The 24,169-nt window shown below is 39.4% G+C and overlaps 1 protein-coding gene across 1 annotated transcript in view; it reads left to right on the plus strand.

The window, feature by feature from the left end:
* Positions 1-19,238, plus strand: part of dgkb (diacylglycerol kinase, beta) — a 59,386-nt gene extending 40,148 nt beyond the window's left edge. Inside the window, exons 21-25 of the mRNA XM_036538644.1 lie at positions 5,799-5,889; positions 8,028-8,223; positions 14,511-14,631; positions 15,074-15,134; positions 18,910-19,238. Coding sequence (XP_036394537.1) covers positions 5,799-5,889; positions 8,028-8,223; positions 14,511-14,631; positions 15,074-15,134; positions 18,910-19,017 — 577 coding nt within the window. The 3' untranslated portion in view covers positions 19,018-19,238. The remainder of the gene's footprint in view (positions 1-5,798; positions 5,890-8,027; positions 8,224-14,510; positions 14,632-15,073; positions 15,135-18,909) is intronic.
* The last annotated feature ends 4,931 nt before the right edge of the window (positions 19,239-24,169 follow it).

Below are 24,169 nucleotides of genomic sequence, written 5' to 3' on the forward strand. Positions count from 1 at the left end.
TAAAAACTGCCTTGTTAACTATATTAACTACAAACTACACTCACTGAGCACTTTATTAGGAACACTATACTAATACTGGGTAGGGCCTCCCTTTGCTCTCAGAACAGCCCCAATTCTTCATGGCATGGATTCCACAAGATGTTGGAAAGATTCCTTTGAGATTCTGGTCCATGTTGACATGATTGCACATGGTCAGCAACAATACTCAAGTAGGCTGTGGCATTCGAGCAATGATTGATTGGTAGTAACGGCCCCAAAGTGTTCCAAGAAAACATTCCCCACACCATTACACCACTGCCACCAGCCTGGACTGTTGACACAAGGCAGGTTGGGTCTATGGATTCATACTGCTGGCGCCAAATTCTGACCCTACCATCTGTGTGCCTCAGCAGAAATCTAGATTCATCAGACCAGGCTATGTTTTTCCAGTCTTCAACTGTCCAGTTTTGGTGAGCCTGTGCCCACTGCAGGCTCAGCTTTCTGTTCTTGGCTGACAGAAGTGGAACCCGACATGGTCTTCTGCTGTTGTAGCCCATCCGCCTGAAGGTTCGACGTGTTGTGCTTTCTGAGATGCTTTTCTGCTCACCACAGATGTACAAAGTGGTTATCTGAGTTACTGTAGCCTTTCTGTCAGCTCAGACCAGTCTGGCCATTCTCCATTGACCTCTCTCATCAACAAGGCGTTTCTGTCCGCAGAACTGCCGCTCACTGGATGTTTTTTGTTTCTGGCACCATCCTGAGTAAACTCTAAAGACTGTTGTGCGTGAAAATCCCAGGAGATCAGCAGTTACAGAAATACTTGAACCAGCCCGTCTGGCACCAACAATCATGCCACGGTCGAAATCACTGAGATCACATTTTTTCCCCATTCTGATGGTTGATGTGAACATTAACTGAAGCTCCTGACCTGTATCTGAATGATTTTATGCATTGCACTGCTGCCACACTATTGGCTGATTAGATAATTGCATGAATAAGTAGGTGTACAGGTGTTCTTAACAAAGTGCTCAGTGAGTGTATATCAAGAACATACTAAGTGTGGTCATTCGTACTAAGTCATTCATTCACGAATGGCCTGAAAAGAACCGAACTTTAATCCATGTGTTAACATATTCCTTGCATCCTGTTGAGGGAAGATAACAAACCGTACTTGGCCCTTTAAGAGCAATTTAATGGTGATGGAGCCCATGTTTTGCCCTGCTAGTCACTGTGCTCCTCAGGGTGGTGTCATGTTATACAAAACAGTGCACTGATGCAAAGCGCCGAAAAGCTAGTTATGTCAATGTGATATTTATCACCTCTTATCAAGACAAAATTAGTGTGAAAATAAGTTCATAGATCATCTCAGGTTAGATTAAGTGTCAAAAGAAAAATCAATGCCAGAACGCCTTTTTTCCTTCTAGGCTACAGGAGTGAGTATAAAAACAGTGCCGCCTGGGGACAGCAACGCTGTGCTGAAGCAGGTGCCTGCAACACTTTATTATTTGGTGCCGTGACAGTGTTTTAACGGTCAACACGCTGACTGATGAAGAACAAGCAGTCCCATATATCTTGTTCAGAAAAAAAAAAAAAAAACACCTGGCTGGTGCCCTGAGAAGCATCTGACGGTGACATTGAAAGTACATGGAAAATGGAATCCCTTGCATTCTTTTCTAAAAGCATGACTAGGTTGAAAGAACATCACTGAATCTGCAGCAAATGCTGACTGAGCCTTTCAGGTTTCCCTCTGCAGCACGGCTCCCCTGCTACTGCACCTTGTGGATGTGAGTATTCCATAAATGGCCGTCCTTTGCCCTGTAAACACACGCTCGGACACAGTAAACATGAAACGAAGAAAATGCTCTTGAGCTTATGATTTTGATTATTTATTGCTGGCAGAACACATAAAATGCTGCCTTCTCAAAAAAATGCCACAACATAAATTATATGTCAGCGTAATGAAGTGCTGTATACTTGCAGAATCACATGTGGTGCTGAGACAGTCCCCGTTTGTTTACATTCACAAGAGCAAGTCTCTAGCCTCTGGCTGTTGAAGCCATTTCCATGTGCAGCGTTGCCTGCCAGCTCCATCAGTGGGCCTGGAGCCCATGGCCAGTTTCAGCCTGGAGGCTACCAATGGCGAGCAGAATAAACAGACAAGACGCTCCCAATTACCTAATGAGAAATGAGAGCAGGGCCATGATTTGTCGCGGGAGCTCTTGTTAGGTTAAGTGGTGGGAATCGACTGGAAGACTAGGACTTGATCTGTTCATGTATACTGCATCGTGAAGCGCAACATAGAGCTATGTATTATTCTACATAGTATAAAATGTAGAGCTATGTATTATTGTATATAGTAGATTGATATTCTTTTTCCCCTGCAGACTATTGCTTAGTGTTTTGTAGTGTAGCATAGTGTAATGTGGAGTACCTTACAATGTTTGTTGACATGTCCTGTGCTATACTGTAGTCTAGTGCAGTGCTACTTTAGCATGTGCAGAGAGATACAGTGATAGATAGATGGTTAGGTAGATAGATACCAATTACAATGATGGAAAATAATTTACATGGATAATGGTCACTTTTACTTACTGTATGGCCAAGGGAACAGATACGCAAAGTGCTGTACACTAGAGTGTATAGTGCTGCAAAATGTGCTTACTTTTGTTCATGATACATATATATATATAAGAATGGGAATATGAGATTAAAGCAGAGTGTGGTGATGTGCTGAAATTGTCTGCATACAGTACTTAATAGGCCATTGAACCGCTGCCCTGACTGCTTTGTGGTCAAAACCAAAATTGTTTTGTACCTTGGGCCAAGGCATGTTAGTTGTTTTAGATAATATGTGTGATGTAAATCCAGTATTTCCATGTTAAAGCTGTGACCCCAGGATAATAATGTGGAGTAGAAGTTAATGTCTGAACTTGAAACTAAAATGTGCTGCCATTGTACTTCACCATCAGCGTACCAATTTTATCAAAAGAAATTACATATGCTGTGTAAGCCATTCTGGATAAGGGCATCTGCTAAGTGAATGAAAAATGTTCTGAAAACACAAATCCATTATGGGTCATATTTCCAGATGAATCCTGGAACAGGGGTTTGCTGTTCGTGTTTGAAAGCAGAGTGTTGTTGAGTTGGGAAGATGTCCTTAACGGGCTCTGTGTTTTCCCTCTCTGTGCTCTGCTCCACTATCTATTGACCATGTTGCACATGATAAATCAAACTGCTGCATTTCTCCTGGAAGTAGCTAATGAAAGCTCATTTTTAAAGTAGCTAAATGGTGCTGACAAAAACCCTAATGAGGAAATCAATAATTTAGTGATTGTTGCTCTGCTTATACTAATACATCCTGCTTGTAGAGGTTGATTCCAACACACAAAAAAGCTACTTCTTCTTACACTGTTTAGTTTCTCCTTGATTGTATTTTGGTTCTGCTTGTCAGCAACTTTTTGAGATTTTTTTTTCAAAATATAATGTTTTCGGTTGCTGTATTTCAAACAGAACTTAAATAACTGCATTGTGAAGTCTATGCTTCTTAACAAACTTGGTATGCGACATGAAGAACAGCTAAATATCAAGCCTTTTTCAAAAAATGTTGAACAACACAAAAAAAAAAATTCAGAAATCACATTTCCAATGCATAGTAGTTTGAGCCATTCCAGGTTTCGTCAGGAGGAAGAACTTCTTGAAGGGCCTGGATTGGGAAAAACTATACACTAAACTATGCACAGGAAGTTGTGGGGTGTTTTAGAAGTAAATGATGTCCTCAATATCTGTGCAGATAAAGCTGTGCAGATGAAATGACCTTTCATTGGATGGTCGACATCATGTTCTCTGCCAGTGTGCAGTCTGCCTTGATAATATAAGCATCAGTTCATTGATACAGGTCTTGTGCAGGCTTTGTATGCAAGTGGCAAAAAAGCAAGAGATCTACTTCACGTCCAGATTACCTGGTTCAGTTGGAGACAGAAGTTAGCAGTTATATTCCTTGGTGTCATTGTCCCCCTGATCATGTTGCTTAAACTAAATTGCTTAGGTAATAAGCTGTATAAATAAATTATGTAAAACAAATGTATTTTCTAATTCATCCTGGATGATGCTAATATTCAATAATATTAATACTAATATTGCCTTCTGACAGGAAAGTGAAAGACCACGTCCAAGGATTATCATAACTCAATTTGTATTACCAATTAAATTTAAAATGTCATTTAGAATACAATACTAACAGGTTTTAATAATACAGAATTCTTTTTCTATATTTATGATTTCCAAAAAGGGGGACTATTTCTTGTGTTGTTGCTAAAGCCATCTGTTGTGCAAAAAATTGCCTAACATAAGTCGGGACTTCTGTGCTCTGTACAATTTTGACAGAAATTTTCTATTTACACTTTATTTACCCTGAAAGAGACAAGCTATGAAAGTTATTATGAATCCTTCAAGGATCACTAACTCTCAACAGAGTGCAGTAAGTCAAGACATGTCATCTTCACTGGCTAAACAGTGGCTACCAGGCCGCCTGGAAATATTGATTTACCTCACAAGCCATTTAGACGGAAAGCACCCATCTTGATGAAGAGTTCTGCCCTGTGTTTTCAGGTGTATTTACCCCTCTGCTCCACAGAGAAAAATTGTCAGTAAATGGACATCATTCCAGACCCTTTATGTATTTCTTCTCCATTTTATAGACCATATTGAAATACACAATTTTGAGATATTTATATATACGGTTGCATCAAACATTCAAGGAAAATCAATAATGTGAGTGTGATTACTTTAAACAGGACTCTAAGAATATTAGAGTAGAACTGCTGTATATTACCAGTCTTAAAGGTTCATTGAATATTAAGTGTTAAGATTGTAAGGCATTTTTGTTTGCCTATTTATTTAGAGAAAATATTGTCATTATTTCCATTTACAATGAGATTTAAACAAATGAATTTGACCAGAAGAGAACAAACTCCCTCAAGAGCAAAGAAAAATACATCATATGTGTCCAAACTGTTACCTCCACATTCATTCATATTTGTTATAATGCTGAACATTTTTCCCCATCATAATCATATGTAATGTTGTTATTGATTGGCAATTATCTCATTGTTAATGATATTGTTGTGCAGTGCAACAGGCGTATAACAATACAAATGCAGCTGCAAGATGTTTTCTTAGATTGTTTTTTTATGTCTTTAGAAGATATCCACTCTAGATTGTTTTTTTTTATGTCTTTAGAAGATATCCACTCTGCTATTGAAGCATCCTTATTTCTTTTTAAATGTTTGATACCCCATCACAATAAGTTTATACCATACAGTTGTAATGCAGACAGATGTTCATTTTATAACAGGGTAGTCCATCATGCAGTATGTCTCAAAGAAAGCATGTGTTTAAGGAAGCCAGGGGTCTCTGACCCCGCCCCTGAGTTAATTGAAGGGCAGCGTGATTGGGTAATCTCATGCCCCTTGCTGTGCCATAATGGCGGGCACTCACACCGTGTGCTGTGGTTAACCTCTCTTAATGTGCCACCTGCAGGCATCTGCTTTGGCAAGCTTTAGCTTGCTTTGTGATCTGGTGACAGTGTAACTACACATAACTGGTAGTAAAGGGGTATAATTACATAGTGGTTTTATTATGTAATCACTGAACAGTTTTCCATTTTTGCTGCGTATTTGCGTATTTGACTAAAATTAGGAAGTGTTCCATTTTTGCCAAGTATTTGTAGACTAAAATTAGGAAATGTGTCAAATTCTCATTTATGTATTAAAATGCTTAAATGTTTCCATTTGGAGTATTTAATGTTTCTCTGCTTTCAGAATGAAGAATAAACTCTGGTACTTTGAGTTTGGCACCTCTGAGACCTTTTCTGCAACATGCAAGAAGCTTCACGACTTCCTGGAAGTGGAGGTAATCAGATCAAATAAGATCAAAATCAGACTTACTCAGTTTAACATGACGGATTCTGAACATCATTTTTCAAATATTTGATGCATTAATCTTTCTCAGTTGATTTGAGTTTATTCATAATGGTCAATGTAATCATAACAATGATGAATCTGCACTTGTTGAACTGATAATTATATTAAAGAAAAAAGGCATAACTCCCAACTTTTCATACCCCTAGACAGAATCGGTGTGAACAAACACACTTTTAACATTATCTGTATGGACGCACAGCTTCTATTTTTAAAATGCTTTTGATGGGCAGTTCCTAATCCATCCATACGTCTGTAATCCTTGTACTGAGGAGGAGACAGAGAGGGACAGTCAAAGGAAAGTGTGGCTTCTCCTCTCGGTGTCTCTCAGTTGAGCGCACGGGTAATTATCTCTGAACTACCTGCTGCTTGTGATATTGAGTGATAATGAAAGTGGCGCTGGTCCGATTGGTCTGCGTCGCGCAACCCTTGTTTGAGCAACTCAGAGACCGAAAGCCTTCATTAATTAGCTGCGGGGGTGGGGGGGGGGGGTGGCAGGCGTTAGGGGGGACACACCAAAGGTAGCAGGCTGGAGCTGCAGCTCTTGCTCAAACAGCAGCGCTCTTTAAAATGTGAATAAAGATGTGACGAACGGCGGCGAGGCGGATCTCAACAGCTGTGGGTCACGCCTGGCAGAGGACCCCCTCCCGGCTGACATTTCCAACTTGTCAAAGATCAAATCCCTTTCATTTAAACTGTAAATTATAAGGAGTTAATTCTGTCTGCTGGGGATTCCCACTGGGTATCAGTTTTTTATTCTCTTCTTGTTTTATGGTGGCAGCTGCCCGTCAGTCTTGAGCAGGCATTGTGTTTATGCAAGCGAGTGCAGGAATATGTAACATCTCATTACGCAAACAATACCCTCCTCACTGAGGCCAAAAGGGGAGGGGCCCGGGACTACTAGAGCCCTTTTGATCAAAACCTTAACCCAGCCACTTCATTTGCATGGGCAGTTTTTAATTATGTTATGAATTTCTCTCTCCCTTGTCAGACACATTGGTAACATATGTTTCAGTTTCAAAAGCAAATGCAATGTTGAATAAAGATCCTGACAGAGTTTAATCAGCCAAGCTGTACATAATCACAGTAGTGAGGAGAACCAAAGCCTGTCTCTTTTAATAGCACTCACATCCACACACACACACGACACTCACACACCCACACACATACACACACTCGTGCACAGAGACACACACATATGCTCATGCACACACATACACATATATATACATGTCCACACACACACCTGCACACACACACACACACACACACACACACACACACATACTCATGCACATGCACACACACTGATACACATACTCATGCACATGCGCGCACACACACACACACGCACACACACACACACACACCCAGACTCATGTGCTCATTTCTTTCATACACTGATACATAGATGCCCACACACAAACCTACACACACACATACACACACACCTGTATGCTCATGCATACCCACATGCACTTATTCCTTGTGATGGCTAAGAAATACTGGGAAGTGGATCAAAGTGCCTGAAAAATACTAACCAGGATGGTACAATAACACACAAGCACCCACTCATACACACATACTTGCTCATGCTCACCACTTGCCCATACACACCCACAAACATCCACACGCACCTGCCCATGCAGACCCACACCTACAGGCTTGCAGACATTTATGTGTACCATATTTCAGTTTTTTGTTTTTCTCATAAATATCTCTGAAACATAAAACCGATGTCACCTTAAAATAACTAATTTAGAGTTTTAGTGTTTTTAAATTTAAATCTGACAGAAGAAAATGTCAATGTATTTATTTGTAAGTCGGTAAAATGTGAGAATCTGTCAAGGGTCTGAATACTTTTTGAAGGCACTGTATGTGTATTTGCCCTGGCCATTTAAATCATTAACATTAGCTGTGAAATCAGTGAAATCAACTGCCCTGCATATTCAAGATAAGCCTGTTCTCATAGTCTAGCTTTACATGTGTTTTGAGGAGCCATTAGTGGAATGTTTAACAGAACACCTCTCCTCTCTCCACTGTTCTCCCCTGTCCTTCCATATCCTAAAGTGTGATGGCATCACCTTGGACCTCAGCAATATCTCCCTTGAGGGCATTGCTGTTCTAAACATTCCCAGCATGCATGGTGGCTCCAACCTGTGGGGAGAGACCAGGAAGAGGCGGAGCCATTGGCGAACTGGGAAGAAGAACACTGAGAAGCGGACCACATTGGTAGACCCCAAAGAGCTCATGTTTGCTGTTCAAGGTAACAGGAAAATGAAAGCATGGCTTGACAGTGTAGTATATATCATAGATTAATTAACCTATCTAGAAAGGGCAGTGATATGTATGCTTCTATGCGATCTATGAACTGGATGAGAACCTACATTTTGCACAGTTTTTTCTGAACAACAGAATGTGGAGCACACATTTTGGTTACTGAACTAACCAGAACTTGTGTGTTTGAACCCTGGGCAAGTCAGTTCCGAAGAGTTTCCTCATTGTGGTAATTACCCAGCTGTATGAATGGATAATTTAAGTATAGGTTCTGGAAGTTATTCTGCATAAGGTTGAAGAACACTAAGAGTGGGATATCCAGTTTAATTTTGGATCAACCACTATTACTTCAACATACCAAACAATATGACACCATTATTAAAATATTCATGGACTTTTTTCAACACTGTGTATGGTAATACCCAGGTGAACACTGACAAAAAGTGTAAACTTTTTTTTCCAGGAACCACAAAACAAACAAAAGCAAATGTCAAAATTCTTATGAATAAATCACTAAGAAACAACAATGCAGTACCTTATAAATAATATTCGGTAAAGCAATTAACCTTTTTTGAATACAATACAAATTGAAAATACAAATGAGCACACTCTCAACAAGTCATCACCCCTTTGTTTGTTTAAGAGGTATATATATGCTTTTGTCAGTAAATGTAGGCGAAAGCACGTACCCTGGCTCAAGCAGGAAGCTGGCAGCACAGATGCACCTGCGTTTCTTGGCGAGTTCAGAGGGAGCTGAGTCTAATTATTCCTTTATTGTTATCATTCATTCATTATTCTACTGTCTTTCTCCGTGACTGTGCCGTGTGAAAACAAATCACTAAACTGTTCTCATCTGCACTTGTACTGCAAGCAAAACACAAATAACTGTTTATTTTTACCAATACCGTTTAATGTCTTCTGCTGAATTCTAAGAGACCTTATATCTATACCTTATATATAAGATACTGCCTATGGTGAAAGCTGTGTCACAAAAATCTCTCACTGTGCCTAAACTAAAAACTCCTTAATCTAGCATTTCCAGAGCAGTATGAACACTGTGCCTGGTTTGATCATTTGTCTGACCATTAACATATTGTAACTGGAATATTTAGGAGGTAAAAACTGTCGCTAACTGGAGTTCTGCACATTTTCCCACATACGTATTTATAAAGTTGAAATTTAACTGTGAAATAAACTTTCTAAATTAGGCATGGGCTGTCACTATGCACAATCCACAATCAATGATGAACTATAGGTTTGTGACCAGTGTATTGGGTATTCAGTGCAAACCAATGAGAATCCACTGTCACTGACTGTAATTGCATACAAATGACAGTAAGCAGTCAGACACAGTTTTGAGAAACCCTGTAGCTATGCCAGAGCTACGATCCTCTGCAGCTTCTTTGCCAACGCATGTCAGTGCATTCTCAAAGCTCTTTTGTGACTGTCTACATGCAAGCTGAGTGAGTTGTTGTCATAACTAGCTATATTTTGGAACATTGTGTTACATTGTCATATCTCTTTTTCCACACAATACCAGTGTTTACAGGGTGCTCTAACTGTGAATTGAAATTCATAGAACGACTGGCCAATGGGCATGCATTATCTGTGTTGATCTAACACTGGCTAGGATCTGCAGTGCAAAATATGGAAAGGGGTACACTCAATACATGCTCAATACATCATTTTACACTACAAACATCAAAATGGTCTGAGGGATGACCCCCCCCCCCCAAAAAAAAAAATGCGTGTAGCCCGGGGCAGGTATACTTGTCCTTGTTCACGTCTGATGAATCAAAGAGGAACTTTTGGGAAAGTTTCTCTCCGCTGCCATTAATATTTCACCAATGACAAGCTGAATCACTGCTCTGAGGTTTTGTTTGGGGTGAAGCGGTAGAGTTTGATGTCACTGTTTCGCACTGTCACCTCTACGGTAATGGCTTCTCAGGCAGGCCTAACAGGGACAGACTGAAGTGATCCAATCTGATTTCTTCTGCCTCGGTACAATGCGCACCCATGAATGAATTTAGTTCACAACTGGTCTGTCAATGAGTATTAATCATTAAAGCCCACAGATGTCTTTTTTAAAGCCCAAGACACTCTGCATTATTTCAAACAATTTATGAAATGATTCACTTAATTTTCTGCTAGTTTTTGCAACATGCTACCAAGATTCAGAGTGTAATTGTTTTTGTTTACCATAATGTTATCAGAAATACTGTTCTTGTATTTATTGTGTTGTTCTTTATAAGAACATTGAGGTCCAGTAACTAAAGTGAACAATCACCTTCTCTTACTTTAACATTTTTTTCTTGACAGGGGTTCAATAGGAAGAGAACACCTCTCTTTACAGAGTCTCTGAATACAGCTGTTTCCAGACAATAAAAGGAAAAAAAATCTGGAGAGATTTCAGCATCACAGATATCTGACTCAAGCCTTAGACCTGTCGAGTGTTGGAAGATCCTTCACCTCCTTGTGATCCCTGATGAGATATCACAGGCATATAAGAACGGCTCTGAAAAACAGGATACCTTAAGCATTCTCTGGAGATCGAGCCACATACGCTATTTTACATCAGATACTCACTCTCTTTCAGAACCGTTTTAAAGGAGCACACACTGTTTTCCCTGCTTTCCTTTCTTATCCTGTGAAGAAGTTCAAAGATCACATTGCCAACTGATACCTAATTGAATTAGCTTTAGCTTAGACTTTGCTATCCTTGCACATATTGTGAAATTCTTGATTTGTAATAAACTCAGTGGTGTGTTGTGAGGACATCTTGCAATATGTTCACAGGACAGAAGCCACTATGTTGGAAGCTGCAGTCATCTAATGGGTACTAAGTCATCCATTTATTAAACGCTTTGATCCGTCCGTTTCAGTTAAAGCCACTGGATGGAATCCATTATCTGGCTCTGTGCCACTAGACTGTGGACATTTCAGGAGTTCCCTGCTCTTTCATCCCAGTCAATACAAGTCAAGCACTGATGAATGCACCCATTTGTATCATGCATGTTCTTTCTAATATCCTCCGGCATCATCCATTTCAGGATCTCTTCTTTTCAAGGACTGGATTAACCAAGCAGTGCTGGGGCGGGTAGGTTGGGGGGTGGGTTGGGGATGGGGGATGGGGGGGTGGATGCGTTTGTTCAGGGTTGACCGGGATTGCTTAGAAATTCTTCTACATTAAAAACAGCAAAATAAAAGCAGATCTGGGTGATCAATTAATACACTGCAACAGCAGTGAATCTAATCCATTAATCTCTCTCTCTCTAAAAAAAAAAATCAATTAACTGGTGTAAAAATTCTTCTGGCTGTCCCCGAGAAGGCACTTAGAGCACCCTGTCCTTGTATGAGGTGTGCTCAAGGTTAGAGCGTGACTTGTCCTATCAGAGAGTGGGGTATTACAGGGCCCAAAAAACACTGAGTGCATTAGCCTCGGGCTGCGAGCAGAGCACAGATCAAACCCTGAAAACTCTGACCTTTCCGGAGCTGTTAAGTCACCCGCTGGTGACGCCAGGAGACAAGCTCCTCGGGTGGAAAGGATTGGCTGGGGGTGAATTATTCAGCATGGGTGCAGAGTGCTAGGGACAGGGGGGGCACTGATGTCCTATGACAGCCCCTGTGGAACTCTGTCAGGAAAGAGCCCCTCTTTACCACGTAGCCCCCCTCCCCAATCCCCCCACCCCCGTCATTCTGGGTGAGTCTGGCACACAATGGACAGACACGACGTCTGCACAGGACAAATTCAAACCGAAACACGAAGGCACAATTGTCATGTGCGGACTTCTAAGAGAACCTTTTAAAAGTGCACAAAGAACTCGTAATATTCAGTCACTATTTCTTGAATTTAGAGAACAGTTTGGCTGCAATTCAGTCTGTGGACATTGCTGTGCATCAAATTAAGGAATATCAAAATGTGTTGTTACTCGCCGTGCTATTTCACACTCCTGATTCTGTGTGAGAAAGTACTAAAAATCATATTTGCTTAAAATCATTATTCAGAGCGATGCATGTATATGTGGCAGAGTGAGGAATTTGACTTGTTTTAGTTTCATAGTACCAGACACATGTTTATTGTTTGGAAACACCGGGTTGTTTATCCACTGTGAATGCCACAGCTGCAGAGTTCTTGATCCTGTCGCTCTGCTCATTCCCGTGCATGCAGAAAGAAAGCCTTATATGGGCATTTGTGTTGGGAGCCCCTTTCTGCATGTGAACACAGCCATCGGTCAGCCAAACCAGGGGAGAAAAAAAGTCACACTCAGAGTAGACTGCAGAGCAAAATGAAAGGGCTTAAATTTGCTGTTGGTTTAACTCGCCTCTCCTAAAGAGCGTGCCCTCTGGTTAAGCACTGTTTCACCATCGTCGACACGCTTCTGCTGTCAGTCGGCCCTCTGCTCTCATGCGTACATCACTCACAGTGCTGTTGTCCTTTCTTCTCTGGCTGCTGCAATTCCCCTATTTCTGGGGCAGCTGAAATCAAACCTTGGCAAATGTGTTCTATGATCCCCACTGCTACCCTCTTCTTCTCCTTCTCTCAGTCTATGTGCATATCCTAAGCTGCTTCGATGAGGTGTTCAGTATTTGTGTTACGTTTGTCTTTTGATATGTGTTTTCATGTATCTTCCAATGACGTGAGTCACTGTAAGGCCTTTGTTATGGCAGTATTGTCTTGTAATCTACACAGACCTCTTTGAAGGGAAATCGTCACTATGGCAGGTGTGCTACTGAATTCATTTTACAGTTTTGTTGTCTTGAAATATCAAGGGAAAACTGCTTACAGAGTATCGAGTAATACCTGAAATAATTTGCATGCAACAAAACGTAATTATGGAACACATTTGTGCATTCACGTCTACACCTGTAATTCTCAGGGGCCTGCATCCACATGGCACAAGTAGTGTATAGTTTCAGTAACTAGAAGCTTCATTGATTCAAGACATGCTTAAATACAAGAAATCACTGGGGCATACGATCTTTGTTCAGTGCCAGCTGGGTCTGAACCCAGGTACAGGGAAGGCTGGATTCCATGCTGTCCACTCACACTTATATACATACACACACACACACACACAAAATTTAAAGACTACAGTTAACCTTTTACCTCAACCCTCATGTGTTTCATGTGGGAGCAAACCAGAATAGCAGGAGTAAGGTCACATGGACTAGGTGAATATAACCTGGGCCAGGTACAAACCTGGGACCCCTGGAGCTGGTGGTATTAATGTTTCCAGCTATGTTATCCTGCTGGATATTGAGTAGAGGGATGCAGTACTCAGCAGGCTTGTTTCTAGTTTTGCACTCATCCATGGCCTTGACTAGCACCATGCAGGTCACTTCTGTTTAGACACTGTGCACGAGTACAGCCGTGTCCGTCCATTCAGCAGCACCGTCGTGTTGGCATTAGACTGTGTGTTCTGCTTGCACCCTGGGGAATCCCTCCATCACTTGCAGCAGAGCTAACACTGCCCAACACTCAGCAAGAGCTGGGTTGCGTTTCGGCGCTAACCTGAGGAGACACGCTGGGCGGGTCTGAGGAGTCAGGGACGCTGTGTACACATTCCCACAACGTGTGGCGGTTCCTTCTTTCGCAATGGGGGAGGGGCTCAACTCATCACCATGGTTACAGCTGGACACTAAGCCGTAGCAATATTTTGAGAAGCATTGCGATAATAGTTGTGCGTTTACAAGAAAATTATAGCTGGAAAGGACCCAAATTGATCTTTGTTTGATTCTGTACCTGGATACTGCCTGTCCTGGGTGGACTTATTAATTTGCTGAGATGAGTGGTGTATAATGTCTGTGAGGGAGGACTGGATGAAAAACAGGCCCTCTGAAACTCAGCGGAACAGATGGTCCCAGCGCGACACAAGGCCTCCAACAGGGGAAAAATCAATGCTCATAACTTCAAAATAAAAAGAAATTAATAATTATATATGAACACAAGATTGCTTAGCATCAGTGCGGCAATCTAATTAATAGGTGTTTTTTTTCCCTCAACGGGGAAGATTTGTGCTTTTAAGAAAGGAAGTCAGACTGCGAGTCTGCAACACAGCACTGTCCTCATCCACCACTTCTATCTTATTGTTGTTTTACTACTACCTCTAATACCAGTGCTATGTCTGAAACAGTAATGCTCTTGTGACAGTTATTTATTTAGGGTTGATTACTGTTGCAGAAGTAGCCAACGGGGCAGTTTGCTGGGAGGTGTATACGTGGATGTGGTCCCATTACGATGAGGTAAAGGGCAAGCTCTTTCTTGTGTGATTGCAGAACCATCAGACCAGCTCCTAGAAGTGGTTGGCTTGGAGGGAGCGATGGAGATGGGACAGATCTACACAGGCTTGAAGAGTGCTGGGAGACGCCTCGCTCAGTGTTCATCTGTCATCATCAGGTGACCAGACTCAGTCAGTCAATAACCCGGGACTGGCCTACCTATGAGTAGCCTTCTTAGGGAAGTCTCAGGGCCATTCACAAAACTGGAGTACATCGGGAAGGCAGAAGCATTCATTTGATCTGATATTAATTTGAAATTAAAAACAATGGAAGAGAGAAACAAATTTAAACAGCACTTAAAATCTCCTGTGAATAGCAAAAAAGTATTATGTTAAATACTTAAGATATATATATACAGTACATTTGTTGTATCCAGCCAACTACAGCATGTTGCCTGAGATCTGTGCTCTCATAGACCAAGTCAATTCCTAGCTGAAAACACAAAGTACAGATTTTTTTTCCCACTGTAGCTGTATATTCAAGCTATAAACTATACAATGAGGTAGATCTTCCCGTCACGTTGGGGTGATAATCACTGGTGTTTTCCTTTTTTGTGGCAGGACCAGCAAATCCCTTCCCATGCAGATAGATGGAGAGCCATGGATGCAAACTCCTTGCATTGTAAGTCCAGGAGCAGCACTAGGCCCACTATTTTGTGAAACATAATAACATGCGTCATTATACAGGAATGAAAGTGTTTCGTTATGTTTAAGGCTGATTTAAAAATGATTTAATGTTCCTTGGTCAAGAGCTAAAAATCCAACCAATGTTGCTGGATCTAAAGTCTGAAAATCTCAAAAGTCTAAAAACTTTCAACAGGCAATTATACAATTTAAAGCAAAGGAGGTACATTCATTAAGTTTTGATTTTTTTGTTTTCATATATTGTATGACGTTAATATTCACAAAGCATCATCTGATGTCAATCTTTGTTTACATTACATTTTTGTGGAGCTATAGGGAGCTTTACTGAAGTTTACATCACAATGTTATGTTGTCAACAACTGACTCTCAGCAACTCCGTTTTACAAGTTCAATAAGGCCCTAAAAACAGTGGTATATCATAAATATTCAAATAGTGTGTTGCTGGTACATGCATTGTACCTCAGAACATTATGTACATTTTCATCTTGTGCTACTGCATCTCCTACCTCATTGCTTAAATATAACAAAGTTGATAGTAACTCTATTATAGACCATCCTTCGTTACCAGTTATGAATATTTGATGGCAAGACCATACATCGTTGTCTGCAGCACACATTTTCTCTGTTAGCATAAACCACATTCATTCTTTCCTAAGCTTAATACTTTTAATTTTGTTTGTTTACTGATGCAAGATGTGCCATGACTTAATTCTAAGTTTACTTTTTTCTGAACATGTACTTTAAGCCTCTTTATACACAAGTGCTAACTTGCAAAGCAGCTTATTTTCTGTTACATTTCATTCACTTTTTAGAAATTGCACTTCATTTCTGATGATTAAGAGGTGTGTTTGATTTTAATTAGGATATATGTTCTCCTAGAGCATCACTTTTGAAGAGCGACAGAAATTTACATATGGTTTATTCAGTGCTTGTCTGAGAACCAAAGCATGTCAGCTCTATTAATTTAAAAGTGTACTTGTACCTGTTTGTAAAAACTCAACAAAGCACAATTAAGCAATGGCAGTGTGTAACTGCGGTTTTGTGATTTCCATGGTGACTTTAAAAAAGTGAAGATAAAGCTGAAACAATTGGCCTGTTAAACACTTACGAAAACACCAACATTGAAATAGGAAGTTATCAAACTAATTATTAGCTGCAGTGGTTATGCTGATTTCCCTATGCTAATCTCTCTGGCTCACTGTGTAGTTTCAATATCATTCTGCTCATTCACACTTAGGATTTCTGCCACTGTTTTCAAAAGGGAATTTTGAATGTGAACTGGATACAAGGCATTCGTTTCTATGTCAAGTTTATAAGTAGAGCAATTGGCACAGCACAACACAACAATGTTCTATGATTTTTAGATAGCTGGGTCCTCTGCATTTCAGCTGCTGATGTGGAAAATCCTGGTCTCTGTTGAAAAATATGTTTTGGAATCTGTAGATCATAAACAAATTACATTCACATTGCTGAGGACTCTGCAAGAAAAAAAACTTTTTCTAGAAGAGAATTTAACTCATTTAACTTGAATGGATACACTTATGTTGTATTGTGCTGGAAATCACTCTGGATAAGTGCATCTGCTAAATGCATGTAATGTAATATGGGAAGGCACTTTGTAAGATGGAAAGTCATGCAAAATTACCTGTTTTGTCAACCTTAAACATTAATTAACTCAGGGGAGGTTCAGGTGCATTGTTTTGATAAATGAACCATAGATACAATAATAATACTAACAATAATAATTACAATTCACTATATTTTATAGTATTATCCCTCTCACAAATGGTAGGTTTTCTTTCCATATTTTCTTTCCATATTTGGTTCATATGGAAATGAACCAAATAACCAAAAAAAAAAAAAAAACAAACACCACCACATTACCTCACGAGTCAGTTTTGTGATGATAATTACTACCATTGACAAAAATGATGACCAGGTGATCATTCTAGTTTATCTTCGCTGGCTATAAGGTGACATCCAAGTTGTGAAAACGGTGCTGCTAGCAAGGCTAGTGCTAATGCCAAATATCAAATGAAGACTGTGCGGTCAATGTAAACCAATTTGGCTTTAAATGCAACATTATACAAGCATTTACAATATTTAGTGTGTTCACCTCCCTCAATTGGAGCAAATAATTATTTGAATTTTAATTGACATATCTTTCTAAAGCAGAACTATTTGCATTTACATTTGTGCACCGTGAACAACTTTTGATTTTGTGTATGGATCATGATCTATTGTTTTAACATTGTGACATGGATGCCTTGGGGCCTTGGAGATTATTTCTGGACTAATAATCAGTAAAATGAAAATGTGAATGTATATTATTCAGTTGGTAATGTAATTCAATTTCATTTGAACCTAAGGCATATCTATCTGTAAACATTTGAAAGTTTAACAGCACTGTACCTCAAATCTACAGTATATTCACATGCTAGATACAGTGTTTGGATAAGAGTACATGAGTTGTACTGTATTTTCAGAAGTACTTTTATAAAGTAACTGTTCCTATTATTTATTGTATGAACCTCTAGGGATGTTGAGTGGCAGAATCTAGCATACATGACCAAACAGTATATTTGGTCTCGCATCCACACGCAAAGTCCACGCGCAAATGCATTGTTTGAAGCTCAACCTTTTCACTTTCTGCGCTCATTAAAATCTGATTTTCCAGTTGTTCATAATGTAACATTTATGTTCTTAATGTCAAACACAAGGCATTGCACATCAAACACATAGAACTTCATTTTGGGTGAAATGGTGTGACACACTCCTTAATGTTATGATTTATGAACAATAAATGTCATATTTCTCTTTGAAGTCAAGGAACTAAGGAAATGAAGGGATTCTTTCAAGTAATGAATACTATACAGTCCAGTATATGTATTAATTATGGTGTTTATGTACTGAGAATGCTTTTATGAACCAAATGCCATATGGGTGGTTCATATCCAATTGCTAACTATTATATTACTGTTGTTGTAATAATAATGATGATAATATTCAGTCATGCAATGCAAATCACTCAGTAACTGATAGTGACTCCCTTGAGATGAGAACCCACTACCTGGAATGCAGTGACCTAGTAACTAGTACAACACAGACTGCCCCTAAGGCAATATTTGTACTTTTTTCATTAAAAATAAATCTAATTTATTAATGTATAAACTTGAAGTCAGCATCACCATGTCACCTAATTAATAGGTTTCCATTCATTTTGATCTGGTAAGGATTTTTTTCATATTTTCACACATTGTACTGTTAGTTACAGTCTTGTTTCATTTTGCAACATATTATGTTTTCTAGCTTTTCAGTTTTCAGTGTCAGCATGGTTGATGAGAATATTTGAGAACAGTTGTGTATCAAGCCCATATCCCTTCTAGGTATAACAGCTTTGATAAAACTGCCAATATAGTTATAATCTGGAACTTTAATTTTGAACGACGGTGGCTTTCTGTGTCCGCACCTTAGATGTGTTTTTGCCATGTTTGTTGGTCACAGGCAGCATGTATTTGTAAGTTATACTAAGCTGTCCTCAACAGCTGCCAAAAGCAGAGGGAAATGTTGGATAATCATGTCAAAATCATTTGTGTCCTATAAACAAGAATGACAGCATGTTTCTCTCTCCTGCACGCATTTACCCTTCCTCTCTCCCTCTCGTTTCACTTGCCCTCATCTCTTCGCTCCCTTGCTCCCGTTCCGGATTTTCCTCTTTCTCTCTTTCTCTCTCCCATTTCTTACGTTTTCAGATAGAAATAACGCACAAGAACCAGGCTCCAATGCTGATGGGTCCGCCACAAGGAACTGGGTTCTTTTCCTCCATCATCCGAAAAACGCGGAGTGAGAGCAAAGAGTAGGAGCGCTGTGACACTGCATTTTCAGAGGAAAGAGTTGAGATATCCTGCTGTTCTGTTTCCCTGAGCATAAGAGAGAAAGGGGGTTAAGGCTGTGTTACTACAGAGGGAGAGAAGCAGAAGCTACTCTAGAGTAGCCACTGTGAGTGTGACCACTGAGTTTACACATACACACACACACACACACGCACGCACGCGCGTGCACACACAGACACACAGAGACACACACACACACACACACACATGCACACGCACACACAGGGTCCTATTTCAGTTCAAGGAGGAGTCCACACATCAGTGTACACTACTAGCAGAACAAAGAGTCAGGTTTGTGGAAGCATATGCACACTTATTCAGCTTGTTTATGAGTGTTTTCAGTCATTCCGTCTGTGATTGTTTATGTAGGAAAAGTCGATGTTTGCATTCTTCTAGGTCCAAGGGATGCACGAGATATTCCGTTTATGGGCTGAAATCTTCCACTTGAGAGGCAGAGGAGAGGAAATGGGAGTGTTAGCCATCAGTGGGTGTTCAGCTTTGAAAGTGGCAGCATTGGTTACGGTGCCCTGGATCCCACTGTTGTGCTTGCTCCACAGTGTTTGTTTAGGCTTTGACTTAAAACTTCCTCTTTCAAGAAAGATCCATGAAGTATTTACATTTATAGCATGTGTTGCAAAGTTGTAGTGTCTAACAACCAGAGATGTTTCAGTAATGCTTCAGCAAAGCATTCAAGAGTGGCAGGTACCGTAAATGCAAGTGAACTCCTCTGTAATTCACCAGTCCTTCAGCACCTACTCTTTCCACTGCCGTGTGAATACATTCCTCAAAGATGCATGATGAAACAGTCATTGCTGTTAATGTATAATCCGGAATCTAAAATCCTTTCACTTTTTCTTTGTTAAACACAAACACAGTAACTTTCTGGTGTGGTCCACTTTTGATTATGTAGTCTTTGAATGCTCCTTTTGTTAAGCAGCAACAACTCATCCCATACTTTTGTCTAAAATATAAAGACCAAATTTATAGTTAGAAGTTATTGCAGTTGACTTGCAAAACGTGTGGAAACACCTTTGTTTGACAAAACAGATACATACTCTGCTGCCACCAGTAAATGAATGATGTAATATTAAGTAAGCCTAGAGTGTTTAATGGGTTTGCACATAACACAAACAATGTAGTTGTACATATTTACTTGAGAACCTTTTATGAACATAAAATGTGACCAAACAGGAAATATACCCAGGAACATTTTATTAAGGAAACTTCCTGATGTATGTGTATGAGCTTTGAAGTCATTTTTAGCATTTGTATTTGGTAGTGAAAAGAGCTTTTCTGCCTTTGTGAATTTGAAAATAACAGTTTATGCTTTCCTATTTTTCAATGTAGCTCCTTTTCACTGCTGGAATATGTATACTTGAGTGCAGAAAAGTTGGATTTTAAGCTGGTATTTTATGTGAAAATGTGACATAACTGGCAAAAGACAAAGTGCTTCAGGGGTGTCAGTGATTGACTGATCTGCATGCATTAAACTGTGCAATTTGCATGATTGCTTGCAACATATACACAACACACAACACAGCACAACTAGCATAATGTTTTATTAACCATCATTGGTGCTGTTTTCTTTAGTTCCTTTTTAAATCTCTTTCAATTCATTCTGTGCTCCCACCAGATGACACTGACCAATCAAAATGACCATCTATCATTCGTAGGGATCATTAAGGCTCAGATTTAAATCCTATATTGGAATTTGCTTTCCTGAACTTGATTTTACAAATGGACAAGTAGGTTGTACACAAGATAAACAGATGAAATCAATGGAAACATTGCAGAGAGGAATTCTACAATTGTTTATGGATCTCCAGAAATTTTTGAGGGCAATGACAGAAGCACCTAACAAAGTAGTTAATTACTTGAGAGCTAGCTATTTATCAGAATGATTAATCATAGCATAATTCTGCTACACTGCTACTTTGGAGTTTACTAGTTATCTAGCCAGCTAGATACCCAGCTATACATAGTTGCAAGGCAGCTATTTAGCCTTGGTTTTCAACTGAGTGTTTTAGACTTTATTTACATGGAATACTAACTTGATCTTGCTGTATGGATAGCTCTTTTGACTTGAAGCCACACATTCACATGATCCTACAGTACTATTCGTATTAAAAAGATAAGCAACAAATGAGTAATAAGCAACTCTACCTGCAAACAGAGCCATACCAGATAATTTTCTACAGTGAGCAGGGATGTTACCAAGCATGTAGTCATTCATAGATTTCAGCTGGCATGTATAAGTAACAATTACCCCAAACATACCATTGTATAGGCAGCTAAATGTTTTAATACTTGTGATAATGATTATTGTCTGATTTTCCATGCATATAAAGCACAAAGTGTAAAGGGGGGTCGCTCTTTCAGATTACTACACCCCTTTGTCCTTAACTTTGCACCATATTATATATAATATAATATATTTTAGTATATATTATAATATATAATATATGTGGTGGTTACATTGAATGCCCCCCTCAGAATGTTGTGGTACACAATGGCTTCAATGGCTGCTGTATTGTACAATTGTGAGGTTTCTCATTGGATATGAATGTGCATGAAAATTATGGGAATGCTGAATTAAAAACAAAGCACGGGTTGTAGCTTGGAGACAAGTGCAGTGGCAGCTATTAACTTGGTGATATTTTCAAGAGCAGTTTGTGAAATCACTTTCAAATTGTCCCTCTTATTTGCTTCTGTCACTACCTGCTTTGAATGAGTTTCCTTGCTTCCTATCAAAAGCCTTCTGTCTAAACAGGAATTTCATACAGTGAACATGTTTATCAGTGTCTATTGACTTTTGTTGATAAAAAAAACCCAATTGTTTTATTTTTTATTATTTTTGTATCATGTTTTTTATTGCTGAGTAATTTTTTCCGCCCCTTACATTCATTGGTGCACAAAATGTCTTCAATAGCAGTGAAATGCTTTACAGTGTATGTCTCTATAGGATTACATCAAATATTTGCTATCATAACTGCTGTAGGTACATCTATCCCCATTTTGGAAAAGTGTATTTAATTATTCATATTGTATGATGCATGCTCATTAGTTTTGTGTTTTTCCTTTGTTTTGCTGAGTAAAACGCTTCAACAGTACATCAGATCATAAATATCTCTTGCTGCAAGAAAGAATAAATACATACATGAATGAATAAGTAAATAAATTGATAGAGACATAAATATGATCTGGAGGTATGTGCCAAGAAAACAATGTTTACAGTTTTAATATATTTATTTCTCAATTTCTCAGACAAAGCAAGAGCTTAGTCTGACTTCTGCAGAATATCATATTCACCAAAGACAAATTACAGTGATACCCTTTGAGGTCAAATCCAGATCTGATTTAATGCCGGAAAAAATATCTGCCACAATGGAAAGTGCAATTTTTGATATTTTAGTACTTCAACTAAGTAACATCAGAGTATTTTCTGTGTTCTATATATTGTTTACAAATTGAATGCATCCATGCATGTTGGAGCCATATCTGTTTTCAGCAGACTTTTAAAATAGTTTATATTCATATAATCTAGCTCTGGTTGCTTTCATTTGCCCCCATACTTCTAACGGACCACCCCTTGTAGCAACTCTAAAATCTGCTTGATAATTACAGTAAATATACAGTGGGGCTGTATTTTTGTAAACTGAATTGGCTGTCTGTGCAATGCAACACACCATTGTTTACATTACTGTAATGCATTGGCTGTTTGGAAACTGACCAATTTTAATAGATCTTGAAAAAAAAATAAAAGGCTTTCTTATATGGAAATGTTCTTGCTTGGTGTCATGTCTGAACCTTTGACCTTCCACAATACTCCACACAGCTGTCCCTCTTTATCACAGCCTATCAGCATAGACTCTAGGTGGTTTTTATTGACAAGCAAAGGACACACACTAGCATGTAAGAGACATTATGACAGGGAATCAACCTATTTATACAGCAGATACACTCTAGAGAGCAGATGTTACTGCCATAAGGTGTTAAGTTGCATTTTGTGCCTTTCATGAGAGGGAATGTAAGTTTGACCAGGCCATAACCTTTAAAATTGTATGTGCACTTTGTACACATCTTGGGCTTGTGCACCAATGTGGTTGGTTTCATGGGTGAACCTTCACTTGACCTGTGCTACTCAGGGCCCTAGGGGGGTTTAAGTGAGTGCCAGTGAATCACTTTAGGATTAACTTAATGCTTCACGTTTCATCTGCATCAATGTCTCGCAATGGATGCCATCTCTTTTCTATAAGATGAAGTCTTCAAGTGCTGCTGACACATTGAAAATTTGTCCAAATTTAGTGTTGGTTCATGAAAATAGAACACCCCCCCCCCCCCCCCCCCACACACACACACACACACACACATCTTTTGCTCTTTAACTTTTCCTGGTTATTTCTTAGTCAGTTGGAGTCAATCTATGCCAATCGAAAAGAAGACAATGTAATCTTGCGAAATCTTGCGAATCTTAATGTGTCCCTTACACGTCATTAGGAACAGCTGCAATTGACACTGGAAATGCTTCAAAATACCCCCCTAGCTGACACAATGTCCATGCTGTTTTTAATTTACTTCAAAATCTGCAGTCGTGTACATAAACCCGATTGCATACGACTCAGCATCGAAAAAAAATGTGTAAGAAATTAAAACGCATCTGATTAAGCATGTTTTACTCTGGTGAAACAATGTTTCCCCAGGAATGACAAGATTTAAAAACTAATGCGGTGCAAAATCATCTATTGACAACAGCCTGAAAATAAAATCGATTACTTTCTCAGTAAAAACGTAAACTCATGTAAAATGTACAAAATGTACTCAGTTAAATGTTGCTGATATTCTGCATGAATATAACAAATATAATAATGTCGAATGCTAGTTAACTTTGTGACAGTAGTATGCACCGATAATAGCGATGAGAAAGAGGGTGGGCCACCTGCAGGCAACACAGTTTATTTTCAATAGGCGTTTCGGAACCTGGTTATTTAACCCCCGCCAAAAAATGCCTGTGATTGACAGTCAGAAATCTGATCCAGTCAAAGAGACTGGCAGCCAATAGGAAGCGGAGCGCAGTCAGTTTGGATTGGAGGCCCCCGGAGGAGCAGCGTCGGCAAAACCA

This window comes from Megalops cyprinoides, chromosome 10, assembly GCF_013368585.1.
Source record: "Megalops cyprinoides isolate fMegCyp1 chromosome 10, fMegCyp1.pri, whole genome shotgun sequence".
Lineage (NCBI taxonomy): Eukaryota > Metazoa > Chordata > Actinopteri > Elopiformes > Megalopidae > Megalops > Megalops cyprinoides.